The sequence below is a fragment of the Notolepis coatsorum genome (assembly GCF_963971535.1).
Source record: "Notolepis coatsorum genome assembly, chromosome: 4".
Taxonomy (NCBI): domain Eukaryota; kingdom Metazoa; phylum Chordata; class Actinopteri; order Aulopiformes; family Paralepididae; genus Notolepis; species Notolepis coatsorum.
The window spans coordinates 8,085,006-8,112,330 of record NC_140168.1 but is presented as its reverse complement, the minus strand read 5'-3'; the positions used below and the strand labels follow the sequence as shown (position 1 = coordinate 8,112,330).

The 27,325-nt window shown below is 44.4% G+C and overlaps 1 protein-coding gene across 1 annotated transcript; it reads right to left on the bottom strand.

Moving 5' to 3' along the window:
* Nucleotides 1-10,581: 10,581 nt before the first annotated feature.
* Nucleotides 10,582-15,134, bottom strand: LOC311227642 (E3 ubiquitin-protein ligase TRIM35-like; the record flags this gene model as incomplete). The annotated part of the gene is made up of 4 exons (XM_084313363.1): nt 10,582-11,245; nt 12,679-12,701; nt 13,002-13,232; nt 14,907-15,134. 4 exons carry the CDS (start codon nt 15,132-15,134, stop codon nt 10,582-10,584), a joined length of 1,146 nt encoding a protein of 381 aa, XP_084169489.1.
* Between the last annotated feature and the right edge of the window lie 12,191 nt (nt 15,135-27,325).

Below are 27,325 nucleotides of genomic sequence, written 5' to 3'. Positions count from 1 at the left end.
AGAGTGGGAGACGGAACTCCGCTCACTCCCAGGCGTCAATATACGCCGCAGCTACTTCCCACCCACGGTGAGGCCAGAGACATGCAAGATGGACCTACACGTCTTCAGCGACGCCTCCGAAGTAGCCTATGGATCGGTGGCCTACTTGCGTGCCCAGGAGAAGGGAGGAGAGATACACACCGCTTTCATCCTGGCTCGCTCAAGAATAGCCCCACGAAAGCAACAATCTATCCCGCGTCTAGAGCTCTGCGCAGCCCTAGCAGGAGCGCATCTAGCCACGTTAATCCAACGTGAACTCACCATTCCGGTGCACAGAACAATCTTGTGGTCAGATTCCACGACAGTACTCACATGGATCAAGTCTGATTCATGCAGATACAAAGTCTTCGTGGGAGTCAGAGTCACCGAGATTCAAGAGTTAACAGAAGCAGCGAGCTGGCGGTATGTGGACACCAAACACAACCCAGCTGACGTCATCACCCGGGGAATGTCCCTGGATGACCTCACCCGTCGCAACATCTACAGTGACGGACCAGAATTCCTCAAGCTCCCGGAAGAAGAGTGGCCTACGCCCACCCCACGGGAAGCAAGTAAAGAGGAGGCTGAGAACAAGAAACCTATGTTCTGTGGACTGAGCACAGTCGCCTCCACAGACCCCAACATAGATGACTGCATTACCCTACAGAGTGCGCAGCTAAAGACATTCCTGTGGCACCACCCAGAGATTCAGTCTACCACTGACATTTCAGCAGCTGACTACGAAGAAGCAGAACTTCTTCTACTACAACGAGCCCAGAGAGACTCGTTCCCTGATGAGCTAGACTGTCTACAGGGAGGAAAGCCCGTCCCATCAGACAGCAGACTGCTCCACCTGGCACCCGAGAGTGACGCCCATAATCTCATCAGAGTGGGTGGTCGCCTGCGGAGAGCCCCCGATCTACCGGATGACATTAAGTACCCGATAGTCTTGAACAGCCGACACAAGGTCACAGAGCTGATCATAAAGAAATACGACGAGGATGTACACCACGCAGGAGCAGAGAGAGTCTTCGCGGAGATCAGACGTCACTATTGGATACTTCAAGGAAGAGAAGCGGTGCGACGCTTCCAGCGAACCTGTCTAGACTGCCGAAAGTGGCGCGCGCAGCCCAGCATACCACGGATGGCTGACCTACCCCCTGTCGCCTCCGACTCGGCGACAAGCCATTCCACTCCACAGGTATGGACTGTTTTGGCCCGTTGTATATAAAGAGAGGAAGAGGAACCGAGAAGCGGTGGGGTATTGTATTCAAATGCATGACCACCAGAGCGATCCATATCGAACTCCTTCCGACCATGAGCACAGACTCGTTCCTTATGGCCTTCCGAAGATTCACATCACGGAAAGGAAAACCGTCTACATTGTTGTCTGATCACGGGACAAACTTCAAAGGCGGAGAAAGAGAGCTGAGAGAGAGCTTCCAAGCTATGGGCCCAGAACTTAAGACCCACCTCGCTCCATCCCAGATTGACTTCCAGTTTAATCCCCCGAACGCACCCCACTTCGGTGGAACCTGGGAACGAGAAGTACGTTCTATAAAGACAGCCCTGTACGCCGTGCTTGGGGCCCAGACTGTGGCGGAGGAAGTCCTAATGACAGTCCTCACGGAGATCGAGGGAGTATTGAACTCCAAGCCCCTCGGCTACGTCTCCAGTGATGTAGCAGATGTCGACCCAGTCACCCCCAACACACTCTTAATGGGGCGGCTGGACCCCGCGCTACCCCAGACAATGTACAGGCCTGAAGAAGCGAACGGCCAAAGAATGTGGAGGTACAGTCAAGTACTGGCTGACAAGTTTTGGAGCAGCTTCCTACTCCACTACCTACCGTCTCTACAGACCCGCCAGAAGTGGGTAAAAGAGAGAGACAATTTGACAGAAGGAACAGTCGTCATGATTATCGACCAGTCACTACCCAGAGCTATGTGGCCGGCTGGCCGCGTAAGCAAAGTGATCACCGGTGCCGATGGCAAGGTCCGAGCAGCTGAAGTGCTCGTCCAAGGGCGAACTTACACACGACCCGTGGCGAGGCTAATAGAACTGCCCCGACTCCCAGACACTATCGATGATGACCATGACCCCATGACTTTGTGAGTTGACTGACCCTTACAGCGGACCTTGAGTGGTAGACAGTGCGGTTAATCTGTCTCTGCTTAGCTAATTAGGTGGGACTAATTAGGGGGCGGCTGTTGTGAAGGATCAGATTAAACCGAATATATATATTTATTTATGGATATATATTTAATAGTATTTGTATATCGTTTGATATCCCCTGTATATTCCTTGTACAATATGCACTGAATATCCCTTTAGTCTACTAACAGCCCATAATAGTTTCATTCTACCATTGGACGAGAACCTGGCGCCAGCAGCCATGCCCCTTGGTTCAAGTTCAATCGTGCCGACCAACATGTCGTGGCAAGCCCGGTTCCGCGTAGGAATACGTCTGGCGAAATACGAATGGTACTATTTGTTCACAGCGCATATATATATGGCGCAAGTAAAGTAGAACTTTCTTTTAGTCCATTATTCCTTTACCCTCCAACCTAGTAACAGACGCGAAGCCTCACCCACGACGCACGTGTGGTGCAGTAAGGCCTACTTGGCCTCAGAATAGGCATTGAGACATCGTGTGGATTAATAGTTGAATTGTCATAGTTTGGCACTATACCGTCGAGTTGGACGTATTTCTATTAAGCTAATAATAGTCTATTATGTATGGTGCATCGTTCGGTTAGAGTTATAAAGTGAGCAGTACCCCCATCGTTCCTGACGTTATCTGGAGTCTTAACCAGGCTGGGCAGACCACGTGTGGTGCTTGCATCCGAGGAGCTCCGGGCCAGGACGAGTGGACCTGTACATTGGATTACTTTACCCGGACGACGGCGAGCCTTCCACGGCTTGGATTATCTACATGCTTTGGGTGCTTTGATTATTCCATGGATAACGGCCAACACTGCTGAGTGTTGGAACTACCCCCCGGAGAGGAGTCCAGGTGAGACGGCGCTCTACCCCGAGTGAGGTCGCCTCACGTCTCTTCATCTGTGGACCGGCAGCTACCGTCCACCAGAGGGTCCAGCTGTATTCATCTGCGGACCGAGGTTCTGTGGGCATCGTGTTCAGGACTCTGAATTCTCCCAAGAAATCGTCGGCCAGATGGGATACCGCCAGCGGCTCTTCTAACCCCCCCCCCCTACTGTCTTACAACCAGCGGGACCCCCCCCCCCCTTAGTGTATCCAGCTATAATCATTTAAGTACCATCGCTATAGTTCCCTAACGAACCAGGTTGTATACTTGCTCCCTGCGTAACCAGAGATTGGACATTCAATGTTGATTTACCTACGAATACTCATTTGCCATACAAGTGCATTTCAAATCATAAATGTCATTAAGTGAACGTTGTATATACCCTTTGCTATATAAAATATTCGATTTATACATTTGTGTGGACTTCGTTTCATCAGGTGGGAAAGTGTTCATCATATCTATATCATGTACTGGATGGCCAGAAGTTAAAGTACAAGTGGTAGTGGTTTAATAATACCATACTTATCAATACAGTCAGGGAATTGTACCCCTCAGTTACAAAAACACAATGCATCACAGATAAACAAAACAAAACAAAAGACATATTCTATACCTGAAGGAGAAGCTCAAACATTACCCAAAGGCCTGTTTAAACAGTAATGTTTTTAGCTGATTTTTAAAAATGTCAACAGACGATACAGCTCTTAGGCCACGAGGAAGGGCATTCCAGAGTCTAGGCGCTACAGACTGAAAGGCTCTGTCACCTTTGGTGATCAGCCTGGTGCGCGGAATGACCAACAGATCCTGATCAGCTGTCCTCAAGGTCCTGCTGGGCACATATGGTTCCAGCAGGTCAGTTAAATATTCTGGTGCCTGGCCGTGCAGAGCTCTGAAAGTGAGCACCAGGACTTTGAAATTAATTCTAAAATGTATAGGAAGCCAGTGCAAGGAGGCCAGAACTGGAGTAATGTGACACCTTCTGCTTGATCTGGTCAGCAGTCTTGCAGCAGTATTTTGTATGAACTGGAGGCGGTCTATGGATGATTTATTGAGGCAGGTGAGAACCGAATTGCAGTAGTCTAGACGAGAAGAAACAAAGGCATGGATGATCAACTCTAGGTCAGAGTGGGAAACCATCGACCTGAGTTTAGCAATATTCCTGAGATGGAAAAAACAGGTGCGGGTCACCGACTTGATATGGGTGTCGAGGTGCATAGTATGATCAAAGTTTACCCCGGTGATGGCCAAACACTTTTGGATATGCCAGTTTCCAAAAGGAGAAACTACAAAAGACGACGGCGTAAAGGAAACCTGCAGGGAAGAATGGCTGAAACCTCCCGACCGACTTACCGCAGAAAGTCCTGACGACCCCGATGGAGTCTCACAACCAGTGGACATTGGCTGTATGCCTATCAGAGCTATATGGCTCTGTTTGTTAAAACAAAAACAAAAAAAACACTTTGAATATTATCATTGAGTTTCCTTGACTGTTATTCGAATTACTAATTAATTTGTTCTTCCCATGCACAGGGACAACGAGCGAAAACCAGAGACCCAGTCAAGCTTCTTCGTGTTTAGAACTATGATTTGAGATTATTGATTATTATTGAGGATTGCAGGCTATAATGAACACTCACCTGACCATGTTATTTGTTTTGTAATTGTGTAGGCACAATTAGGGGCCGGTGTTAAGGCCAATGAGTGTTCTTGTTATAGATTATTATTATTATTATTATTATTTAGTATTATTATTATCTATATATTATATTATATATTGGAACTAGGCACTGTTTTATGTTTGGACACTAGAGGGCTCACCACCCATTACAGCCCACTCCTATAAATAGCCAAGGTGATCACTGCATTCTTTGTGCACCTGTGTATTAGGATAACATTTTCTACCTGTTTCACTGTTTCACTGTTGGATCTGAGCAATTGACAACTGTTCTGTTTAAACCCTTCATTCACTATCATTTACCTTTGGACAACAATAAACCCTGTAAACCGAACCGGCGGCAACTTTGGACATTCAATTCATTCAACATCACAACTTTGGGACTGAGTAGGATAAGTAATAGCGGGTGCATCGTGGACGCTTGTCTATTCACTGGGGAGCGACAAGCGGCCACTACATCCATGTTTCAATATACAAATTAAAAAAAAGATCCCGTCCTCAGAGACGTTCTGGAGACAGAGAAGAACTTTAGTATTATTCCCGAATGATGTTTTAACCATCGAGTGTCTCTGATCAGATAGAAGACATACAGCCCTACCAGCTGTGAAAGACATACAGTGCTACCAGCTGTGAAAGACATACAGCCCAAATAACTAATATACAGTTATTATTGTCTAGCTTCCAAGAGCAGCTTGGTTTCTGTCCCCGGGGGATGAAACCTTTTTCAAGTACTCAGTACAATGCAAAATCTATCTGGCGTGTATACACAGTATTAATGTACCCAAATACACCCTTTTCTGTAGGGGTCAGGAATTTTCAGACTTCAATATGGTCACATGTCAGCTGTAAACTGGTATTTTTTTGTTTGTTAGCTGTATACATTCCAACAGCCATCACTGGTATAGAGTCTTTGGTCAGTAACATGGGTCTCCAAGTCCCTCTGCTCTGCAGAGAGTCCCGACACTGTGGAAAACCTCCTGTGTGGTCCCTGTCCCCAAGTGCCCGCGTCCCAGCACGTCCAAGGACTACAGGCCGGTGGCTCTAACCTCTCATATAATGAAGACAATGGAGAGGTTAGTCCTGGAGCAACTCCGCCCGGTGACCAAACCCCACCTAGACCCACTCCAGTTCGCCTACCAGCCCCGACTGGGGGTAGAGGATGCTGTCATCTACCTGCTGAACCGAGCCTACACTCACCTAGACAAGCCGGGGAGCACTGAGAGTCATGTTCTTTGACTTCTCCAGTGCTTTTGATACCATAAGGCCTGGGCTACTGGGTGAGAAGTTGGAGGCGATGCAAGTAGAGGCCCCCCTGGTGTCCTTGGTTGTTGACTATCTGACGGGAAGACCACAGTACGTGCGCCTACGGAGCTGTGTGTCAGACAGACTGGTCAGCAACACCGGGGCCCCGCAGGGGACAGTCCTCTCTCCCTTCCTCTTCACTGTCTACACCAACGACTTCCACTATTGGTCAGAGTCCTGCCACCTTCAGAAGTTTTCTGATGACTCTGCGATAGTGGGATGTATAAAGGACGGTGACGAGAGGGAATACCGGGAACTGGTAGTGGACTTTATCACATGGTGCGATAAAAACCACCTGCAGCTAAATGTGGCGAAGACCAAGGAACTGGTTGTGGAGCTGGGGAGGAGGAGGAGTGCACCTGTGACCCCTGTTTCCATCAGGGGAGTTGATGTGGACATGGTTGAGGTGTACAAATACCTCGGTGTGCACATCGACAACAAACTGAACGGGTCAAAACATGCAGAAGCACTATACAAGAAGGGCCAGAGCTGACTCTACTTCCTCAGAAGGCTGAGATCCTTCAATGTCTGTACAAGGATGTTGAGGATGTTCTATGAGTCGGTGGTGGCGGGCGCCTTCTTGTACGCTGTGACCTGCTGGGGCAGCGGACTGAGAGCAGTGGACACAACCAGGCTGGATAAGCTGGTCAGGAAGGCCAGCAGCGTGGTTGGGGTGGAGCTGGACTCTCTAGCGAGGGTGGCGGAGAGGAGGAGCCTTGCTAAGCTCCAGGCCATCAGGGAAAACCCCACCCACCCACTATACACAGACTTGGCTGACAGGAGGAGCATGTTCAGTGCTAGGCTCACACTACCCAAATGCAGCACTGAACGGCACAGGAAGTCCTTCATTCCAACAGCCATCAGACTATATAATGCATCACTGTGCCTCACTGCATCACTGAGCACAGAGCGGCAGCTCAATAGTGGCAGGGGTCAGCGACGGCTGCCAGACATTGATCTAGGACTTATAGGAACCCAAGGAGGACAATACACTACCTGAAGCATACTGCACCTTATGTGACACTGTGAATACTGTGAATATATATTTCATTTAGTTAGATTTAAATTATAATTATATTGACCAAATTGTTTACACTGCTTCCCCCATGCTCAGTATATTCTTACTGTATTTATTTCTGTATATTTTATTTCATTTCATTTTATTCTATTTGACTCTACTCGTATCCTAGGCAACTTGATTTGATTTGTGTTATTATTCTAATTTGTGACCTGTCCTGTCTAAATGTTGAGCGATTTGCAGTGTAAAATTTCCCACGGGATAATAAAAGTATTTCTATTCTATCTATTCTATTCTATCAGTAAGATTTAAATAAATTCCCATTCCCACTTTATCCAATCAGGAGAGAGAACTCCTCACTGCAAAAATGGTCTGACAAAAATAAGAAATAAAAACGAGTTTTAAGCACATGTGTCCTTGAAACAAGTAAAATAATCTGCCAGTGCAGTAAGATAATGTGGCTTGGCAAGTATTCTTGAAATAAGTACAAATATGTAGTATTCTCTCTCCTTATTGGATAAAGTTGATTGATTGATTGAAAACTTTAATTAACAGATTGCGGAATGGGTACAGTACAGTACAGCTCAATACATACAATTGTTAAGGGGATGCAGACCAGAGAAAGACTTTTGTCTTGTTTACATCAGGGTCCCCCATTTTCAATTAATCTGTACATTGGGGGACGGGGGGATGCCTGTAGCTGTTCCGCAACCGTTCCTATTTCCGGGGTAGGCCTGATTGGCCCCGACAGGCACGTGACCCGCCGCGGCCACGCCCCGCGGCAGCCCCAGGACGCGACGCGGCAACGAGGCTGCTGTGGTTCACCTCACCGCCGCTTTCCGCCTTCAACGCCGCCCGCAGCATTAGGAAGGAGTTCGCGGCGCCTTTCACATCGCAGTCATCAGTCATAATAATATCATCAATCATCTCTAATAATATTAATCACTGTTCAATGTACTAATATACAATACGGCTCACTTTTCCCACTTCAATGACAGAGCCGCTGTTTAATAATATTGTCGCGGCGGAGCTCCGTCGCGGCAGCATTATGTAGCAGTAATCCCCCCTTTTTTACCATCGACAAACTAGCTCAATTGGTAACGCTGCTTGGCTGTGGATCCTATGGTCCGTTTGTGACAAGTTCGATGTTTTTTTTAACGTGCATTGCACTATAGCGTATTGTATATCGCTGCTGTCGGGACAAAACCTCATAACTCCATTTAATTTTTTTTTTTATATAAATCAACTCCGTAGATCATCCTCCATATGTGTGTGTGGGTTTTACAAAGTTTAAACAATGGGAAAGCATTAAACCGATCATCTGTCTAAACCCCCTAACTCTATTCACCCTCAAATCTGTGTTTGTTTTTTTCATCTGCTGAAAAGTTGGGTTTTTGGAGTTATGAGGTTTTGTCCCGACAGCAGCGATATTGTATATTGTATGGTACAATTTACAGTAAGGTGTATGCGTTGCAGTGCAAATGCTTCTTACTGTTGCGCTCCAGAGACCGTTACTGTACCATACAATATACAATATACAATACGCTATAGTGCAATGCACGTTAAAAAAAAAATAAAAAATTAAGGGAATCGAACTTGTCACATTGGATTGGGTAGGTGGGGGGGGGGGTGGGGGTGGGGGGGGACTGTACATTGGAGGTGGTTGGGTGGGGGGGGGGGGGGGGTTGGGTAGGAGTGGGGGGTGACACTCCAATGGTGCACCCAATGATTTGAGCAGAAGCGCGTGCACGCACATGCACGGATGTGCACGGCACGCGCGTGCATACAGGAATGCGCTGCACTCGCCAACTCGCTATAATTACCCACCTGGGCTACTTTGCATATCACTAGCGCCGGTCGTCAGCACTCAGGTGTGTTAAATACATTCTCAGATACATTCACACCTAACTTGTGAATGAAATGTGTTACATTCCATTCTTAGAGGCAATTAGGCACTGTCTTTAGTCTGTACAAGTAGATTACCATTTAGATTATGGTTGAATAAACATTGATGCCTAACATTGATTCAATATAAAATCAACTAAAATGTGCATGTAGATTACCATTTTTTAGATGATGGTTGAATCAACATTGATATAGTATCAGTTATGGTTGAAAACCTAACGCTGATTCAATATGTAAGTCATAGACAACGTTTTGTATAATTTCGATGTCAGGCTTCAACATAGATTCAATATTTCTGCCTAACCCTATTTCAACGTTGATTCACTCATATTTTGCTATCTGGTGTAAATAACTCATGTACATATACCGATATGCCCTACTTTGTTTACTTGTTTTATTGCACAATGTCATTCTATTGGATTCTTATTATATATTACTATTGTATTATGCACATCGTTGCGGCCGGGCAAGACCCCCCGCATTTCATTGTATACTTATGCCGTGACAAATAAAACTCTTGACTTGACTCGTTTATACTGAAGCTCAAACAAAACAAAAACACACATCAATATGGCCACAAGATGGCGCCAAAAGACTGAACAAGCTCCAGTTTGGTGTCACCAGTGAACCTCTGCACTGCATCAGAGACACGCCTAACGCTCTGTAGAAACTACACCTACTGAGAAACACAAGAGTTCTCATATACTACAAAGAAAATGATAAAACAAAAATAAAAATAGAGACAAGGGGGGGTGGGGGGGGGGGGGGGTCTAACTGGAGGGTATTTCAGTTCAATACTGTAGTAATAATGTACAACTGCACAAAAATGTACACAAAAATGTAAATGTAATAATGTACAACTGCATTTCCCATGGATTCCTTGTAGCTTCATATTCATATTTCATACACATCCCGTTACACACACACACGCTCTCAGACACCAGTGTTTCCACTACATGTATCTAACCACAGTACCCCCCCCCCCCCAACACGTGGGGGTCAAGCGGTGCGTCTCAACTCTGACCTCTGACCTCGATGGCGTCGATATCGCTCAGCCGTGGGGGGGAAAAGGGCACATTTATGAACTCTTTCCGTAAAATCACAAGACAATCGCCGCCTCTGTCCTAAAACAAATAAGATACATCCTTGTTCGTAATGAGATAGTTACTGCTTAAAGGGACATTTCACTTTAGTAGAACCTCAAGTTGTCTTCTGTCAACAGCACCGCTCCTGGAGGTGTGGAGGTAAGACCGAGGAAACTAGTGAAACTAAAGTGAAATATCTCTTTAAGGTAAGTAATACCTTACTTAATCTCTTTAAGGTAATACCTGCCAGGCGGTAGAGCCAGAGGAAGGGAAGTGAAGTGGGATCGGTCCCGAACACACACACACACACACACACACACACACACACACACACACACACACACACACACACACACACACACACACACACACACACACACACACACACACACACACACACACACACACACACACACACACACACACACACACACACACACACACACACACACACACACACACACACACACACACACACACACACACACACACACACACACACACACACACACACACCTCACTGTCATGACTATATCACAGAGAGAGACACCTCTGATGGGCAGATGTTTATATCAGGGTGTTTGGCATCACCAGCCTCTCCTATAGCGAAGTATGGGTAGAGTTTCTCAGTGAAGGTGTGTTCATGAGTGTAGATGTGAGTCATGTCTTCACGGTCGTAGAAGGTCAGCTTCCCCCCGTTATAGTCCAGCTGTACTCTGACCCTCTGGGGGCTCCTCTTCACTGTGAGGATCTGACTCAGACCATTATAGTACTTACTACTCCAATAACGTAGAGTCCAGATACCATGTTGTGGTGATGCCTTTAGCCCCTCTCTCTTGTTGTCAAATGACTCTTTAGCTACACCTATAGACCAGAGAGGATGGTCTCCCACCTCCACCTCCCAGCTGTGTGTCCCTGAGCTGAAGCTCTCAGAACCCAGAACAATGTTATACGTAATGTTCCTCTCTGGGTTGTCAGGGAGCTGCTGCCATGTGTCTGTGTCTCTCACACTGGTCAGATCATCAGATATAGAGAACCAGGGTGGTGCAGTGTTTGGGTCCAGAGTGACAGGAGTGAACTTGACCCTCTCCTTCATCTTCTCCCAGACTCTGAAGGCCAGGTTGCCCAGGTGTTTGGCCTCGTCTATCAGCACTCCTGAGACCAGCTGTGGACGAGGCAGGTTGCACTGAGCTCTGGAAGAACATTCAAGAGTCAGTCCTGCTGTGGGCTTAGCTTCAGAGCCGCAGAGAAGAGAGATATATTGATTTCCATAAAAATAACTGTATTCCATCTCTTCTCCATCATGTTTCTAATACAATCATTTCCACTCAATCAATAAATACACAATACACAATAAATACATACTATTGTACATTCCACTACCCTCTCAACCTCAGTCACATCATCCAGATCATACAATTACAACAGCACCTTTAATCTGAGATGCAGATGTAAAAGGAGAGAGAGAGAGAGAGAGAGAGAGAGAGACAGACAGAGAGAAAGAGAGAGAGTGAGAGAGAGAGACAGACAGAGAGAGAGCAAAAGAGAGAGAGAGTGGGAGAGAGAGAGGGAGAGAGAGAGACAGACAGCAAAGAGAGAGAGAGAGAGACAGACAGCAAAGAGAGAGAGGGAGAGAGAGACAGACAGCAAAGAGAGAGAGGGAGAGAGAGACAGACAGCAAAGAGAGAGAGGGGCACGCGTGGGTTTCGTGCGAGAACAGCTCGCGTGGCCGTCCACTTCAGAGCAGAAGCGCACGGATTTACATTGGAACAGTTGTAAATACCTACTATTATTTATTATTTATATACATATAGAACTGCTCCACATGGATTTTAATATATCATGCTTTAATTAAATATTGTAGTTTTAATGTAGTTGGTGTTTTTTTATATAGTGGTCTTTTTACTGTAGTTTAAAAAAAAATTTATATAGTGGTGAGTGTCTATGTATTGTGATTGTATGTTTGTCTTTCAACCACTGCACAAATGAAGTAAGTTGAAGTTGATTAATTAGAATGTTAGAATGCATTTTAGAATGATGATCAGCGTGATGTACTCCTGATAAAGTATAGTAATATGGTTTATTTGTATTGGGAGAGATACAGACACATTAGCTGGTTGAACAACATCTATATGTGTGGTAATAATGCAGATATTGAGTGTATTTCTGTGAAAATGCGTGTGGCGCACGCCTCTGAATCCAACCGGAGCGGAAAAAGAACTTCGCTTCCCGCCCGTGAGTCATGCACCCGTGGTGAACAGCGACGCCTGTTAACCCTTTCACTGCCACACGACAGAAGGTTAACCCTTTACTATCACACAACCGACGGTCGCCGGGTTAACCTTCTGTTGTGTGGCAGTGAAAGGGTTAACCGGCTGTTGTGTGGCACTGGCAGTGAAAGGGTTAACCTTCTGTGTATTGTCGCAGTGAAAGGGTTAACCGTTTTGGTAGTGCAGCGGTGAAAGGGTTAACATGGGGGCAGTCATGGAAAGAGAGTCAGAGAGAAAGGAGAGAGAGAGAGAAAGGAGAGAAAGATAGAAAGAAAGAGAAATTGAGAAAAAGAGAGATAGAAAGAGATAGAGATGAGAGAGAAAGAAAGCGACAAAAAGAGAGATAAATCACTTACCTTTTCAGTGTGGTCTTGTAGTTCTATGGAGGTAAAGACAGATCAAGTTAAACACTACACTGTAAAAACTGAGCGTTATCTGGTCACTTTTAAACTATCAGCTAATTGTATTCAACTAAAACTGTGTAAAATGCAATTCATAAATGGTTCAAATGCATTGAATTCAGCTCAATTCTATTTCAAACGGCACATAGTCTTTTTTATTATGTATAGGTTACTAATACTTATTTAATAAATATGAATGAACCCCAATCCCAGTTTTTACAGTGTACTAAACATCCTCAGCATCATTCCCTATGAACTGAAGAGAGACCAGTCCTGACCTGCAGGAAGGAGACGTGTTCAGCGTTCAGCTTTTGCTCTATGGCTCTGATTGTGTCTGAAAGGGTTGACATCTCTCTGTCCAGCTCCTCAATCTTCTCCTTCATCGTCTGGCTCTTCTGCTCCTCTTCCTCCTTCAGTGCAGCTACCCTGGCCTCCTGTTCCTCGTGGAGAAACTGGTGAAGCTTCTTAAACTCCTTCTTAATCTGCTTCTCTGTGTGCAGGGCCTGGACCTGGAGATTATAAGATAAGATAAGATATTCCTTTATTGATCCCCTTGGGGAAATTCAGGCATCATAGCAGCATGGGAGATGGGGGGGGGGGGGCAAGGGCATAATTTAGTTTTCAATGGTGGAGGGGACACATTTGTGGGGCGTGGTCAGTGGCTGTAAGGTCGTAGATAAAAAAATAAAAATGAATCAGTTGTGCAAGTCAATTTTGGTGAGATGTTTCTATATACAATACACATGATAAGTCATAACGCCGCACGAGTCTCGGAACGTGAGAGAGAGAGAGAGAGAGATCATGCTATTTGTTATCTACAATGTATAAAACAACAGGCTAGAGGCTTTTAAATACAACAAGGTCATAGACAGATATTTCACAGAGACCAAGCAATGCTGTTGCATTTCATGGCAATCACACAGACCATCGTTCAGTTTCACACCAAACTTTCAGGGGAGGGGTGCTATGTATTTGAGCACACCTGGCTGTTGTTGTTATGCAAAGACAGCTGTGCTCGGTACTTAGCGCGTGCATACAAAGATGCGACTCGTCCCTCGCCGGGTGCTCACCTTGTCTTTGCATGACAATGGCTCAGGTCGTCAGAGACCTGAGCTCAGAGATGGAACAAGCAGCCGTTTTCCGTGTGGTCCAAGTGCCGCGTCGCGTCTCCGTTTATTATCGTGTAACATTGTTTTGGATGGTAAAAAAGTGCAGGGGACCATAACTGCCTTCTGAAAACATGCAGGGGACATGTCCCCTGTGTCCCCCCCCACAATTACGTCCGTGGGGGGGGGGGGGGGGGGGGGGGGGGGTACAGGTAGTAAAAACAACAGAAGCAGTGTAAACAAATAAGTTTAAGGAAATAAGTCAATATAATTTACTATCTAACTAACTATACAGTATTCACAGTGTCACATAAGGTGCAGTATGCATAAGGTAGTGTTATAATTTACTATCTAACTAACTGAAATATACAGTAGGGGGGTTAAAAATCATGTCTCTCCCACAATGGACTACAAATGTACAATAGGGCACTTATTTTTACTGTGTGTAGGTTGAGTGCAGCTGCAACCTTACAGTAAATAATGTATCATTAATACAGAATATTAGTACCTTTACGTGTACTGCTGTGCGGACGCATGTTTGTTTGATTTCTTTAAAGGCCTGTAGCTTGTCACGTAAGGTCTTCAGTGGAGCCTGGAGCTGCTTCTGCAATGGAATTCATTCATTCATTCATTCATTCATTCATTCATTCATTCATTCATTCATTCATTCATTCATTCATTCATTCATTCATTCATTCATTCATTCATTCATGATGTATTTCACTTGAAAGATGCAAGTTTGAGGACTCTGTGCTGCAGCACCGGTTTCAACACATGGATTGGAGTACGTTTGCCACCCAGGCCACCCTGGACTCCCACACTGACACTGACTCCCACACTGACATTGACTCCCACGCTGACATTGACTCCCACACTGACATTGACTCCCACACCTCCTACGTTGTCGACAAATATAAATCAACTCCAACATCAGTGTCTGAATCTAATCCCATCTAATTGTTCTGATTGTCTAATGTTTCTGTATTCATTAACAACGTGACAACAATGTTTACTCTGTGTATTTATTGAGTATAATTAAAGATTGAATAAATTAATATAATAATGATTTTGCCATACCTTGTGATCCTCCGAAGCTTCCTCTATGGGGCAGCAGTTGTGGCTCTTGTGTTTTCTGGACGACTGACACACCACACAGATGGGCTGGTGGTCATCCAGACAGAAGAGCTTGAGTTCTTCTCTGTGCAGACTGCAGAGCACCTCAGAACCTGCTGGAGCTCCCTGCCTTCTCTCCCTGAAGGCCTCACACAGGTTCTTCAAAGCCAAGTTACGAGGAGGATTTAACATTGAAGAGACTTCCCTACAAAGTGGACAGTTCTTGTCTTCTCTGTCTCTCCAGTATTGATGCAGACAGGCTTTACAGAAGCTGTGGCTACACAACAAGATGACAGGATCTGTGTAGATGTCACGGCACACGGGACAAGACAGATCCTCTTCACAATGAGACGAAGCCATTTTGTCTCTCAGTAACACTCCCTCCTCTGGAAAGCTCCCTGAAGTTTACTTTAACTTTTGTTATAAACTTACTTAGATTCAGTCAGCAGCTGGTTGAAGTCACTGTTTGATCACTAGTTATGAGGGCCGACATTCCAGAAAGAAAACTGTATTTTCCCAGTCTCCAAATCACCGCCGACTCGACACATGAAGATTCCTCCACACTGGAAAGCCGAAAATCTATGCTGTTTAGTCTATCGGTTCAGTACTGCTCAGCACTGTTTCAAGATGCACACTGACCTGGCAGAGAGAATTGCTGAATATATATAGATACACAAACGTTCTAGAATGTTTGGTCATGACATCATATGATGACATCACCAATGTTCTAGAACATTCGGCTATGAATCTTCACCAATGTTCTAGAATGTTCTATTATGACATCCTACTGTGACATCACAAATGTTCTAGAATGTTCTATTATGACAAATAAGACGGTTCAATGACTTTATCTAAATCCAATCAACATTCCTAATGCAAACTTCAACAACAAGCCTGTTAAAATTGACCGGGCATATCGGGTCAACATGAAGACGGCAACAGATGGCACTCCACGCCAAATTATAGCACGGATCCACCATGATTCAGTGAAGGAGCGCATTCTGAGGCTTGCAACACAAAACTTCCCCTTACAACATGAGGGAACGCGCATCTACATTTTCCCGGACCTGGGACCGGCAGTGTTGAAACTACGGAAGCGATTCGACAATATCAGGACCAGATGCAAGACTGCGGAGGTGAGATGCGGATTCCGACACCCAGCGACGTTCGTGGTATCGGTTGGCACAGTCAAGCGCACGTTCAACGACCCGAAGGATGCGGAGAAGTTCCTAGACGACAACAAAGTGCCGCGTTAATCCAACCCGACGGTACAGACAACCGCTTCAATACGTGATCATGCACGAGTTACAGCGGCTCATCGCGCCCATCCTACCTACTTCTCATCTGTTTTTGTTGGACAGGTGGAGACGAATGCATACACAGACTATCATGGTATGTTTACTAGCTCTTAAGGTGTTTAGATTTAGAGGTGTTTTGTTCGCAGAGGGGACTGTATGGAGGAAAAGAGGGCCCCGGAGGACAGCGTAGTGTTTTTCATGTTAGTTTGCGGCAGTGCATATTCTTTTTTATTTCTATTTTTTCTTTCTAATGGCGGAATGTATACAACACTTTGGACGATTTTTGCTTTGTCACATGATCATGGATAATATGTCATGTCAGTAAATAGTACAAGGATTGTAAGCTGGAATGTAAGAGGTCTAAATCACCCAGTTAAAAGAGGTAAGGTAATGGCTCATCTAAAAAGCCTGAAAGCTGATGTTATATATCTTCAAGAGACACATATTAAGAATATAGCCAGGAACAAGTTACGCATGGGATGGGGATCACAAATATTTCAATCAAACTTCGGGGCCAGGGCCAGAGGGGTCGCTATTATTATCAAGAGGGGTGTGTCGTTTGATCATGAATGCACAATCGCGGATCCGAATGGTAGATTTGTAATTGTATCAGGGACACTTAATTGTGTTCCTGTAACATTGATAAACGTGTATGGTTTATCTCCAGCAACGCACCTGGAGATTTGACAACACAATCTTAAAAGAGAAGAGTTTCTTAAAATACATGTCAGCTAGGCTACCTGACATTATAGACACAAATGATACAGGGGATGTGGATGACTCAACACTGTGGGAAGCTATCAAGGCAGTGCTTAGAGGTAGCATCATATCATACGTGGCAGGTAGGAGAAAACAAATGTCAAAAAGACTAGTGGAGTTGGATGATTCTGTGTCTCAACTAGAACACCTGTACAGGGTCTCTGCGGATCCCGACATCCTGAATTCTATAGTATCTCAAAGAGATGAGTACAATACTATTTTATCTGCACAGGTCAATAAGCAATTGAATATGATAAAACAGATACAATTTGAAATAGGTGACAAACCTCAGAAACTGCTGGCACGTCAATTAAGACAGGCGCAAGCTTCCCGTGCAATACTAAAAATAAAATCAGACACAGGCACTGTTCTTACAGACCCTAAAGAGATAAATGCACGTTTTACGGAGTTCTATTCAAAATTGTATACATCAAATGGCAACCATGACATTGATGCTATTAAGGCATTTCTCTCTGAATTAAACCTACCTCAGCTTGATGGCGAGGCAGAAGCTGCATTGGAAAGGGACATCTCCATAGGAGAAATAGTAGAGGCAATTACAGAATTACCGAACAATAAAGCACCTGGCCCTGATGGCTTTACTGCAGAATTCTACAAGCACTACTCTAAGGAACTATCTCCGCTGCTGCTTCGTATGTTTAAACATGCCGCATCGGATGGTAGACTACCTCAAACGCTGTATAATGCAAATATTTCATTAATTTAAAAAAAAGGACAGAGATGAGTTAGAACCATCATCTTACAGACCTGTGTCACTGATTCAAATTGAAACAAAGCTGCTTAGCAAGATTCTGGCCAAGCGGCTAAAAGCTCACATTCAGAAGATAGTGCACCCGGATCAAACGGGCTTCATTCCTAATAGACATATTTATTACAATTTAAGACGGTTATTCAATATACTTTATACGAAACACAATACAGAGACAGTGGTGATTTCAGTGGATGCTCAGAAGGCCTTCGATCAGGTCGAGTGGCCATATATGTATGTGACCCTAGAGGCATTTGGTTTCGGGAAGGTATTTATTGACTGGATACGGATTTTGTATGCTCATCCCACAGCAAGTGTAGTTACTAACCAGGATATTTCCTCTCAGTTTCCACTATACCGTGGGACAAGGCAAGGAGATCCATGCTCTCCTTATCTTTTTGATTTAGTCATAGAAACACTAGCTACAAAAATTCGACAACATCCTAGAATATCACCTGTCTCCATAAAAGGGCAAAAGCATCATTTATCAATGTATGCAGATGACATTTTGTTATACGTATCTAACCCACAGGAGTCCCTTCCTCCAATTATGGAAGTGTTTAATTATTTTGGCTCTCTTTCAGGTTTTCAAATTAATTGGGATAAAAGTGAATTAATGCCAATACAAATAAATAAGGATAGCTCCTCACTGAACTCTATCCCCTTTAAGATTACCAAAGATAGATTTACTTACCTAGGAGTGACCGTTACTAAAAAACCTGAACTCTTACTGGAAGAGAATTGGAAAGTAAAAATAAAACAGTTGAAACAGAATATAGATTTTTGGAAGACCCTCCCACTGTCACTGGTTGGGAGAGTAAACGCTATTAAAATGGTGGTTCTTCCGAGATTTACATACATCTTTCAGTCAATTCCAGTATTCATACCACAGCGGTATTTCAAAAAGTTAGACTCGATTATAATCCCCTTTATTTGGCAGAATAAAGCTGCACGTATTAGCAAAAAACACTTATGTAAAACAAAAAATTAGGGTGGCTTTGGTCTTCCAGACTTCAAATGTTACTACTGGTCTGCACATTTAAACAATATGGCTTTCTGGAGAAGTGCTAACCTTACGGAGGGCATGGAGGAGGTCACTCCTGCATGGCTCTCAATGGAGCGAGCAGCCTGTCAGGGAACCTCTCTCCTAGCCCTTTTGAATAGCCCTGTCAAGATAAACAAGTCATTATATGAAGGGAATTTTATAGTACATAGCTCCTTGAAGGTATGGAAACAGATTAAAACATACTTGAAAGCTCCAAATATGTATACAGACACTCCAATCTGTAATAACCATGCCTTTAAGCCATCCACTATGGACCAAGGGTTTGCTCAGTGGAAGGCGAAGGGTATAGGGAGCTTGAAGGACTTGTACCAAGAGGGCCAGTTCCTATCATTCGAGCAACTGAAGGTCAAACACGATTTACCGTCAACACATTTTTTCCGCTATCTACAGATACGGAACTTTGTAAGGACTCATGTAGATACATGGTCAGACATTCCTCAGCATCAAGCACTGGAAAATATAATTAATGTTAGACCAGGTAGTAAAGGGGCGGTGACAATAATATACCAGACACTTTTCAATCATGTAATAGTTAGCACAGAAAGATATAGGACTGAGTGGGAGTCAGAACTGGGGATACCCCTCAATGAGGAATTCTGGGAAACATGTCTTACAAATATTCACCGGTGCTCTGTAAATGTTAGAATCAACTTGATTCAATTTAAAGTGATACACAGGTTGCACTACTCAAAGGTGAAAGTGAATAAGATGTATCCTAGCGTATCACCACTGTGTAACAAATGTAAAAATCAAGATGGTACCCTTACACATCAACTCTGGTCTTGTCCCAACTTACACACGTTCTGGTCTGATATATTTGACTTTTATTCAAAAGTTTTTAATAAACAGTGGGAACCCTGCCCCTTAGTGGCCATTTTGGGATATAGTGACGATGTCACTAAGTACTCTGAAAATGAAAAAAGGCCGATATATCTAGGTGCTGTGTTGGCTAAAAAGCTCATTTTGAGACTTTGGAAGTCGGATGCAGCACCTTCATTTGAAATGTGGATGAGAGAGCTGGGGGAGACCCTCTACTTAGAGAGGCTTAGATTTAAAAATACAGGACGGAGAAAGGAGTTTGATAAGACATGGGGACCGGTGTTGGACTACTTAAAGGGTCTGAGGGAGGATGAAGAGGATATATAAGTTCAAAATGTTACTCGTATTACAGCAATGTCTGAAGGTATAATCTCTGTGGTGTCTTGGCTTTTGGCCTTTTTCTAATGATATATAAAATGAAATATAAGTTCAAAAGGTCACTCATATTACAGTAATGTCTGAACTGAAGGTATAGTCGCTGTTGTGTCTTGGCTTTTGGCCTTTTTCTAATGCTCTGTTTTTTATTAATTTTTTTTGGTCTCTTTTCTTTTTTATTTCCCAGCAAAAATCTAGCTTATTTAACTATCCTGTTTATATGTATGTATGGACCCGCCAAAAGAAAGAGAATGTTTTATTCTTACTTTGAATATTTTTTGTTATATGCCGCTGGACAATTGTTTTAGAACAAGAAAAAAATAAGATTGCATGTGTGCATCAATATGGAATGTAACTAAAGTAATGTGCAATAAAAATACTTATAAAAAAAAAACATTCCTAATGCCGTTTCAATGTAAGGATATAAAAATAAACATATAAACATTCATATATAATATACCATAACCTAAATATATAGGTTCGGAGATCGGGCCTTCTCTCGCACTGCACCCCGACTCTGGAACTCCCTCCCCCAGTCCATCAGAGACTCCCCTACACTCTCCACCTTCAAAGCTCGCCTCAAAACCCACCTGTTCTCCCTTGCCTTCAACCCCCCCCACCCCTAAACCCCCCCCTCCCCTCCAACCTGATTGATATATGTCTCCAGTCCTTTTTTGAGCTATCAGGCTGTCTCCCCTGTTCCCCCCATGGTCTCATGTTCCTTTTGTTTTTGTTTCTTTGTTGTTTTTGTTTTTGTTTCTTTGCTTTCGTTTCTTTGTTTGTACCCCTGCTCCTGACTACTGTCAGCGACTTCGGGTTATTGAGAAGCGCTATATAAATTAAATTAATTATTATTATTATTATTATATAGCTTTGGCTCCTCTACACTAGTCCTCCCTGTGTTTGTCTAAAGCTAGTCCTACTTCTTCAGTACGAGCTGTGGGTTTTATCTGGAGCAGGCGGGTGTCGGTCGATGAGGAGTGTAGAAACACTGATGTTTATCACCTGTATATCAAAGGTTATAATCCTAGTTATGTCATCACTGGCAAAGCATCTTGCTTCGCCTATTGGACTATGCTCGCGCCTGTGGGCGTTCGTTGAAAGAACTTTTCATGCACCTACCATTCACCTAGCCACGCCCACCTCTCTAGTATATAACCAGGTGAAGTGGTCACGCCCACCTCTCTAGTATATAACCACACAGTAAATTTCGCAAGGTAAATTTTACTCAAACTGAGTACATTTTACTCAAACTCAATTTCAGTAAAATGTACTCAGTTTGAGTAAAATGTACTCTGCAAAATTTACTGTGCAGGTAAAGTGGCCACGCCCACCTCTCTAGTATATAACCAGGTGTAGTGACCTCACCTCTCTAGTATATAACAGGTGAAGTGAACTCACCTCTCTAGTATATAACCAGGTGAAGTGACCTCACCTCTCTAGTATATAACCAGGTGAAGTGACCTCACCTCTCTAGTATATAACCAGGTGAAGTGACCTGACCTCTCTAGTATATAACCAGGTGAAGTGACCTCACCTCTCTAGTATATAACCAGGTGAAGTGACCTCACCTCTCTAGTATATAACCAGGTGAAGTGACCACGCCCACCTCTCTAGTATATAACCAGGTGTAGTGACCTCACCTCTCTAGTATATAACCAGGTGTAGCGACCTCACCTCTCTAGTATATAACCAGGTGTAGTGACCTCACCCCTCTACTATATAACCAGGTATAGTGACCTCACCTCTCTAGTATATAACCAGGTGTAGTGACCTCACCTCTCTAGTATATAACCAGGTGTAGTGACCTCACCTCTCTAGTATATAACCAGGTGTAGTGACCTCACCTCTCTAGTATATAACCAGGTGTAGTGACCTCACCTCTCTAGTATATAACCAGGTGTAGTGACCACGCCCACCTCTCTAGTATATAACCAGGTGAAGTGACCTCACCTCTCTAGTATATAACCAGGTGAAGTGACCTCACCTCTCTAGTATATAACCAGGTGAAGTGACCTTACCTCTCTAGTATATAACCAGGTGAAGTGACCTCACCTCTCTAGTATATAACCAGGTTTAGTGACCTCACCTCTCTAGTATATAACCAGGTGTAGTGACCTCACCTCTCTAGTATATAACCAGGTGTAGTGACCTCACCTCTCTAGTATATAACCAGGTGTAGTGACCACGCCCACCTCTCTAGTATATAACCAGGTGAAGTGACCTCACCTCTCTAGTATATAACCAGGTGTAGTGACCTCACCTCTCTAGTATATAACCAGGTGTAGTGACCACGCCCACCTCTCTAGTATATAACCAGGTGAAGTGACCTCACCTCTCTAGTATATAACCAGGTGTAGTGACCTCACCTCTCTAGTATATAACCAGGTGTAGTGACCTCACCTCTCTAGTATATAACCAGGTGAAGTGACCTTACCTCTCTAGTATATAACCAGGTGAAGTAACCTCACCTCTCTAGTATATAACCAGGTGTAGTGACCTCACCTCTCTAGTATATAACCAGGTGAAGTGACCTCACCTCTCTAGTATATAACCAGGTGTAGTGACCTCACCTCTCTAGTGTTGTCACGATACTGGAATTTCGACTTCGATACGATACCTTGAAAAGTATCGATACTTCGATACCATTTCGATACCCAAAAAAAAAAAAATATATATATATATATATATATTTTTCTTTTTTTTTTAACAAATTTAGCTTTTGTTGCTGGTTGATTCTCCTCAGCTTCGAGTCTGGTACTATAAGAGAAGATAAATATAACACTTTTAAAACCCTTTGTTTATCTTTAGATCACACATTTAAAAATAACTGTTCATCTCACTTCAATCATTTTTATTGCAAATGCAGAACATGGTATTTTCTCAAGCAGACAGATGTAAACACTGTAATCTGTGTTGCATGTACCTCACAAACTGAACAGTTAGTAACAGTTTTTATTTAAAGATAACGAGAGCAAGCGAGAGAGAGAGAGAGAGGTATCGGTAGATAGAGAGAGAGAGAGAGAGAGAGAGAGAGAGAGGTAGCGGTAGATAGAGAGAGAGAGAGAGAGAGAGAGAGAAAGAGAGAGCGAGAGAGAGAAAGAGGTAGCGGTAGATGGAGAGAGACAGAGAGAGAGAGAGAGAGAGAGAGAGAGAGAGAGAGAGAGGCTATGCTCGGAGCATTTTAGTAATGTTACATTTTCAACAAGATTGCTGCTATTTAAACACTTGGTGGAAACAGGGTAACGTTAACCTTATGTCGACTGTAGTATTGTATGACCTCGACATAACGTTTACACGTTAACGTTACTCCGCTTCCATGCAGTATTTATAACGGTGGCCAGCTAAGCTAAGGGAGCTAACTGCTAGCAGTAGCTAACGTTAGCTGGTAGCTGTAACGTTACAACGAATCAGCTGTTGATATTATGCGCCATCAGTAGACAACGTATCATGTATTAAACTAGAGTTAATGGTTTAATGCTTCAGTCACAGTGACGTTGAAAGAGCAGCTGTCACGAACCTCTTTAATTTCTTTATGGAGATCCGCGCTGGCACTGCTCTGTAACACTGCTTGCAAATAGCATTGGGGAAGCTTTAGCTTGTCCTTCGTTGTTTACTTCAAACCCGAAGTACCTCCAAACAGCACTTCTGCCGTTTTCTTTATCCACAAGCACAAGTTGCGGAGGCTCTGCATTTGCCATCATTTTCAGCTAAAAGCTCTTGTTTACAAATACAAACTGAAGACTGCTCTGTGAGGGGGAGGGCTGGACTCGGAGCAGGCGGAACAGCGCGTCAACAACTTGCTGTAGAACACTCGCCAGCTGGTACCGATACTGCAGAAAGTATCGGTATTTCGGGAAATGAGTATCGAAGCAGTTTTAAATATTCAGTATCGATATGTATCGATACTTCGATATTTTTGACAACACTACACCTCTCTAGTATATAACCAGGTGAAGTGACCTCACCTCTCTAGTATATAACCAGGTGAAGTGACCTCACCTCTCTAGTATATAACCAGGTGTAGTGACCTCACCTCTCTAGTATATAACCAGGTGTAGTGACCTCACCTCTCTAGTATATAACCAGGTGTAGTGACCTCACCTCTCTAGTATATAACCAGGTGATGTGACCTCACCTCTCTAGTATATAACCAGGTGTAGTGACCTCACCTCTCTAGTATATAACCAGGTGTAGTGACCTCACCTCTCTAGTATATAACCAGGTGTAGTGACCTTACCTCTCTAGTATATAACCAGGTGTAGTGACCTCACCTCGCTAGTATATAACCAGGTGAAGTGACCTCACCTCTCTTGTATATAACCAGGTGAAGTGACCTCACCTCTCTAGTATATAACCAGGTGAAGTGACCACGCCCACCTCTCTAGTATATAACTAGGTGAAGTGACCACGCCCACCTCTCTAGTATATAACTAGGTGTAGTGACCTCACCTCTCTAGTATATAACCAGGTGAAGTGACCTTACCTCTCTAGTATATAACCAGGTGTAGTGACCTCACCTCTCTAGTATATAACCAGGTGTAGTGACCACACATCTCTAGTATATAACCAGGTGTAGTGAGTGACCTCACCTCTCTAGTATATAACCAGGTGTAGTGACCACACCTCTCTAGTATATAACCAGGTGTAGTGACCTTACCTCTCTAGTATATAACCAGGTGTAGTGACCACACCTCTCTAGTATATAACCAGGTGTAGTGACCTCACCTCTCTAGTATATAACCAGGTGTAGTGACCTCACCTCTCTAGTATATAACCAGGTGTAGTGACCTCACCTCTCTAGTATATAACCAGGTGTTGTGACCTCACCTCTCTAGTATATAACCAGGTGAAATGACCTCACCTCTCTAGTATATAACCAGGTGAAGTGACCTCATCAATAAAAAAGTACACTAGATTACAGTAGATATCATTATATGTTCTTATGCACGCCTGGTGATACTAAATCCAAATTGAACTCGGGCATTTGAAAGATAATATATGTATATATATATATATAAATGTGCGAATTGGCTATAATAAGGTAATGTATAAGCATCTATTCTATATTCTATAATAATATTTAAAATTGCATTGGTCCGGATGGGAGAATTCAGTACTGTATCTACAGAACCTTCGGTTTTATCATCTTCCCTTTATTAATTTCCTTCGATTTTTTGTACACATGATCTCAAGAGGGTACTGAACGAGATCAGTGGCAGTTTCCTAAGTTTGGTCATTATTATCATGGTGTTATTCACTGTCAAAGATGCAAAGACAAATCATAATTCATATTCTCCTTTGTTTCATCACAATTTAAGCAAGCCTAGTAATAGACACAATATTTCTGACACTGTGAATACATTCCCTGAGGTCCATAGATGTACCTAGATACCAAGAATATGCAAATAGCCCTTGTAGAAGTGGAGCAATATTCCATTTACCTAGGTATATATTTTATGCGGATTTTCACATCGTGTGGAACAGGTTCTGTATCGTATAGCTCTCGCTCGGCGTCACTCTCTGCACTGTCCTCGCACACGTGCACGCGCACTGAATAAAGACCACAATGTACCTTTAATCCCAATATTTGTCTGACCACACCCCTATCAGCTTACCCATATAAGCAGGGGTGGGGCCACCCACTCGCCTCCTTCTCGCTTTCACCACAAGGAAGTGCCTCGGTAGATCCCCACTTGAAGTGATGTGATGGTAGGAGAAGAGTTGGAAAACAAGGATACGTTGACATCATATCTTTATTTTCTCTCTCACTATTTTCGAGAAAATACGGCGATATTGTCTTCGTACTGGAGTGTCTGGAAGATGATGATCATTCTAAAAATCCTCCACAGGTTTTCGTATTGGGAGTTCGCGCCGCTACATGCCTTTCCAACTGCAGTCCTTGCTGTGTGCTGGTTGCGGTAAAGACACAGCTGGGCTGTAGGACGCGCCGCTGTTGTGAGAAGCGGTGGGTTCCAGGTTTGGTGAGTTATGTTTTGCTGGCAAGCTCCACTTGTCTGTTTTTCTTTTTTTATTATCTTTCTTCCCCTCCTTTTTTCCCGATTTGTCTCCCATCCCACCGTTCCTGGTTGTTGCGTACTTTCCCCTACTGTTGGTCCGGGAGACCGGAGACTGTCACATGCTTTCCTCCGACGCATGTGCAGCCTGGGGCAGGCCAACCTGGCCGCGCAGGTTCTCACCGGGGAGAGTGTAGCGTGTGGGAGGCCACACTATCTCTCCTCAGTTCCAACCCTCGCTGAGCAGGCGCCCCGACCGAACTGTAGGGGTCGCTGTCCACAACGCCCAGGACCCACCCTTCAGCTTTCCCACCCCCTGATACAGCCAATTGTATCAGTGTGAGAGGCCAGCCAAGCTGATAGCAACGCCGGGAGCTGGATTTGAACAGGCGAATCCTAGTGTCTCCCGGTCCACTTGTCTGTTAGTGCTATGGGGGCTAGTTGACAATGTTTATGAAAACCGGCCCCAGACTAGGGTCCTTTGTTCAGCCTCCTAGGCGACAGAAGACCTTGGTCTGAAGTCCATTATAGTTTAACTAGTGGGCCACGACCATTAACACTGGTGATCCCTGTGTTTTCTGGACGAGTGGATGTCTCTCTGTCACCGTGTTAGGCCCCATCTTTCATATCCAAATGAGAGTATTCCCTCACGAGGAGATATGGGCATAGATGTTCATTAGCGGAAGATCTGTGTTCAAAGTCAGCTACACAGGCCAGTTGGGTATTGTGCTGGCTCCGTCGGGTGTTGGTAAAATCACCGTTGTAAAACTGTGTTGACATCTTGTTTCTCTTTTCTCTTAAAAAGTGAGGAGGGTTTCAGAGTGTCATATCATTGTGTACAAGTTCAGGTGATAGCTGCTTAGCTTACGTGCTAATGGTGGCCTACTGTTAGCCAGTCAGCTGTTAGCTGCGGCGCTAGCCTGCTGTGATCACTAGGTGGCCTACCTGGCTAGGCTAGGAAACGTTAGCTTGCTGCTATCGCTGCTTAGCTTACGTGCTAGTGGTGGCCTACTGTTAGCCAGACAGCTGTTAGCTGCGGCGCTAGCCTGCTGTGATCACTAGGTGGCCTACCTGGCTAGGCTAGGAAACGTTAGCTTGCTGCTATCGGCCGAGGCCCAGCGCGGGGTGGCTCCGGCCCCTCGCGCGCCGCCGCGGTTCCCAACTCCCCTCTCCCTCACGGGGAGAGGCGGGGGGGGGATTCGAAGCTCCCCTCTGGTCGCGTGCGCCGTTCGCTCGGCGTCTCGCGGGCAGGGGCGATAGCGACCGACGGTTGGAGCGGC